This window comes from Caenorhabditis briggsae (genome assembly GCF_000004555.2).
Source record: "Caenorhabditis briggsae AF16 supercontig from assembly CB4, cb25.NA_324, whole genome shotgun sequence".
NCBI lineage: Eukaryota > Metazoa > Nematoda > Chromadorea > Rhabditida > Rhabditidae > Caenorhabditis > Caenorhabditis briggsae.
The window spans coordinates 1-3,777 of NW_025543410.1; the positions used below are offsets into that span (position 1 = coordinate 1).

General features: G+C 35.7%; 2 protein-coding genes across 2 annotated transcripts; one reads left to right on the plus strand and one right to left on the minus strand.

The window, feature by feature from the left end:
- Positions 1-46: 46 nt before the first annotated feature.
- CBG25000 lies at positions 47-382 on the plus strand (the record flags this gene model as incomplete). The annotated part of the gene is made up of 1 exon (XM_002648604.1): positions 47-382. A coding segment is annotated over one exon (336 nt), but the record flags the coding sequence as incomplete, so codon positions are not given.
- Positions 383-1,114: 732 nt separating this feature from the next.
- On the minus strand, positions 1,115-2,646 carry CBG25001 (the record flags this gene model as incomplete). Its single annotated transcript, XM_002648605.1, has 3 exons — positions 1,115-1,429; positions 1,619-1,726; positions 2,563-2,646. The coding sequence occupies 3 exons, from the start codon at positions 2,644-2,646 to the stop codon at positions 1,115-1,117; spliced, it is 507 nt and encodes a 168-aa protein (XP_002648651.1).
- Between the last annotated feature and the right edge of the window lie 1,131 nt (positions 2,647-3,777).

Below are 3,777 nucleotides of genomic sequence, written 5' to 3' on the forward strand. Positions count from 1 at the left end.
CGCAGAATCTCAAAATCTCAGAATCTCAGAATCTCAGAATCTCAGAATCTCAGAATCTCAGAATCTCAGAATCTCAGAATCTCAGAATCTCAGAATCTCAGAATCTCAGAATCTCAGAATCTCAGAATCTCAGAATCTCAGAATCTCAGAATCTCAGAATCTCAGAATCTCAGAATCTCAGAATCTCAGAATCTCAGAATCTCAGAATCTCAGAATCTCAGAATCTCAGAATCTCAGAATCTCAGAATCTCAGAATCTCAGAATCTCAGAATCTCAGAATCTCAGAATCTCAGAATCTCAGAATCTCAGAATCTCAGAATCTCAGAATTTCAGAGTCTCAGGATTTCAGAATTTCAGCGTCTCAGGATTTCAGAATTCCTAAATTTCAGAATCTCAGAATCTCAGAATTTCAAGATTACAAATTTGCAGATTTTTTGACTTTCGAAATTTCAAAATTTCAGAATCTCAGAATCTCAGAATCTCAAAAGTTTGTAATTTCAGAATTTCAGAATCTCAGAATCTCAGAATCTCAGAATTTCAGCGTCTCAGGATTTCAGAATTTCAGCGTCTCAGGATTTCAGAATTCCTAAATTTCAGAATCTCAGAATCTCAGAATTTCAATATTACAAATTTGCAGATTTTTTGACTTTCGAAATTTCAAAATTTCAGAATCTCAGAATCTCAGAATCTCAAAAGTTTGTAATTTCAGAATTTCAGAGTTTCAGAGTCTCAGGATTTCAAAATTTCGGATTTTTAGAATTTCAGAATTTCTAAATTTCAGAATTTCGGATTTTCAGGTTTTTCGAATTTCAGAATCTCAGAATTTCAGAATATTCGTTTTTCAAAATCTAAAAAGTTCGAAATTTCAGATTTTCAGAGTTTCCCTTTTTCCGATTTTTAGATATTCAGAATTTTAGATTTGTAGATTTTCGCAATTTTAGAATTTCAGAATCTCATAATTTCATGAAATTACAGATTGATCTCATTTTTCTGATATTTTTCAATGAAAATTTCATTCCGAACCAGTTTTTGGCATTTTCCAAATTCCGGCTATTTTTTTCGTTCCGAAAATTCTATAACTGACAGTTCTTTTCCCTTATGTAAATATCAATTTTTATAGTTTACAATTTTTCAGCGGTTTCTTCCTAAGAAAAATGTCCAGTCCCCATAAATTACCAGCAGTAAGAAGAACATTATTGGCGACCGGATGCCATGCAATGGTGTTAACTCTCTTCTGATGTCCGGTCAACTCAACAGCTGGCTCCGAGAGATTTCTGCTCAATCCTCGATCCGGAATCACCCAGACTTTACAAGTTGTATCTTCGGAACACGACGCAATCACATTGTCATTGAAAGGACTCCATGCAACTTCAAGGCACGGCGCTTTGTGAGCATCAACAAATGGGTAGTCCTTGTCAATACGGCCAATCTGAAAAAAGAAACATTATCATCAATAATGTTCACTTTTTTTGTGTTCAATGACCCCTTAGATAACTGGTGTTGTGACGAAAAGAAGAAAAAACAAAAATAAGAAAAACTGGGGAAGGAAGAAAAGAATAACAAGCACACATGTCGTTAGTGGAAGCATATGTGGGAGTAAAAGATTAGAAATGGATACCTTATTGACTGGAATAACCATGAATGGACCACCGGCACCGCGATTGATGAATGCGATGAATTTGGGATTGACATCGCAGAACAGAGAGTCCCAAGTGATTTCTGTTACCTGGAAGTATTAAAATTAAAATTTGAAAGGCTAATGTCTATTGGCTTAATATTGAATTTGGGATCTATAATATTTCAATGAAGATAATAATTTATCTTTTTATCAGAAAAAAAATAATAAAATTTGTGTCCTTTTGTCAATCAGAAACAGTGAAAATCGATGTTCAGTTTCTCTTGAAGTTTGAATAAAAAATCCGTCCACTTTGAACTAATTTATCTCGGTTTCTGAAACAGATATCACAAATTTTTGTTAGTTGGCCACATTTTGATATCTTTTACAGGAGAAAAGATATATAAACTCAAAGTTAAGAGGTCTGGAGCCGACCGCATAGCTCAGCTTGTAAGCGTTGACTTTTCAACTTTGAGCCCTTATATCTCATTTCCTGTAAAAGATATAAAAGAGTGGTCAACTGACAAAATATTTTTAAAACTATGAAAAACATGTTATCGATTGACAAAATTTTGATATCTCGCATAGGCATTGAGATAATTAAGCTTACACTTGACAGTGTGGGGAGTCTTTTATTATTGGTTTTACGGTTTTTAAAACGACAGACAATTAAAAAATTTATTTGTTTGATCAATGATCCAAAATGCGTTATAAATTTGAAAAACATATACTGAGAAAGGTAATTTTTCAGGTATAGTAGGATTACTGTAGTTTTTGAAGTTTTGAGTCCCATCCAAAATTCATGTGGTTTTTAAAAAAAGTCAATCACCAAACTCTTTTCTTGATCCTAACATCAGAATTTTTATATTGATCCTAATACTTTGAGAATATTTGCATCCATAAATTACATCTGATTCTCTTTAAAAGTTCAAATCGAACTAACATACCCTAATATCAGACATACAACTTTCATGTTTGACTGGTTTACAGAATACATGCCGAAATTTACTCTGTCTCACAATTTGAGCCATTTTCCCAACCTGAAAATGATTCAAAATTCAAGATCAAAATTCGAATATTGCAACTTCCAGTTCGAAATTTTCGAAAAAAAGATAAAATCGAAACGACAAGAGAGTTTGAGGAGTAAATATGCAAGGATTTGCGGGTGCCCGAGATGCTCTCTCCCGCGGGCAGCGACTCCTGCTGCTGCTCTACGCCCCAACTCTCTCTCCGAGCTTCCGATGCTCTATTACCCTTCAGTTGCCCCCATCTCCTTCCCGTGTTACACTGCTTTTTTGTTGGCTCCCGTCGGCAGATTTCAACTGTCGTCTGCGTATATTACGTCTAGATATATATTGTTTAGTTGAAATCCTCAATTCCTCCCGGGAGAAGCTTTGGCAAATCCGTTGATAACGAGAGGAGAGAGCCAAAGGGAGATGAAGAACACCCACTAGCATAAACACACAGAGGAACTGGAAAGTGCACGAACGCAGGAGGGATCCTTGACGTTGCGAAAAGTGAAGCGTGTGAAGTAAAACCAGTTTCCCACCCAAAACTAAAAAAAGCTAAACTTTCGAGTAAACTATTCTTTCTTATTGTTTCTTCTATTTATTTACTGTGATGCCTCCTCCTACTGTTTGCGAGTAGTTTTCTCATGACCGCATCCAAATGTGCTAAAAAACCATGCGGCAAAACCGTGCCAGGGTTGCAATTTAGGCTCCGCCCCCGACTCCGCCCACTTTTCTCCGGAGTTTTTATTCCCCGGAGTTTTTTTTTTCCCCCGGAATGTCCGAGACTCCACCGATTCCGAGGGCATCTCTACCGTAAATTATTGCACAATCAGGTTGTTCACTTTGCTTTATGTTGTGCCTTTTTTTGCATAATTGTTTTTGTACATACCATGAGTATCGATCTATAAATCAGTATTACTTGAATTAAAGTCAAAAAAATTTTATTTTACAGCTGTAAAATTCAAAAATAAAAGGCAAAAAATAATAAATCAAAACGTTAGATTTTCATAATTTGAATGTTAGCATAATCCGCGACTGTTTCGAATGGGCCCAACTCTCCTGCGTTCAGGTTGATTGACATTTTCACATAGTTTCCAGTTGGACCCTTGGCAAGTGTCGATGAATTTATGAAGACACTTCCATTCACTTTCT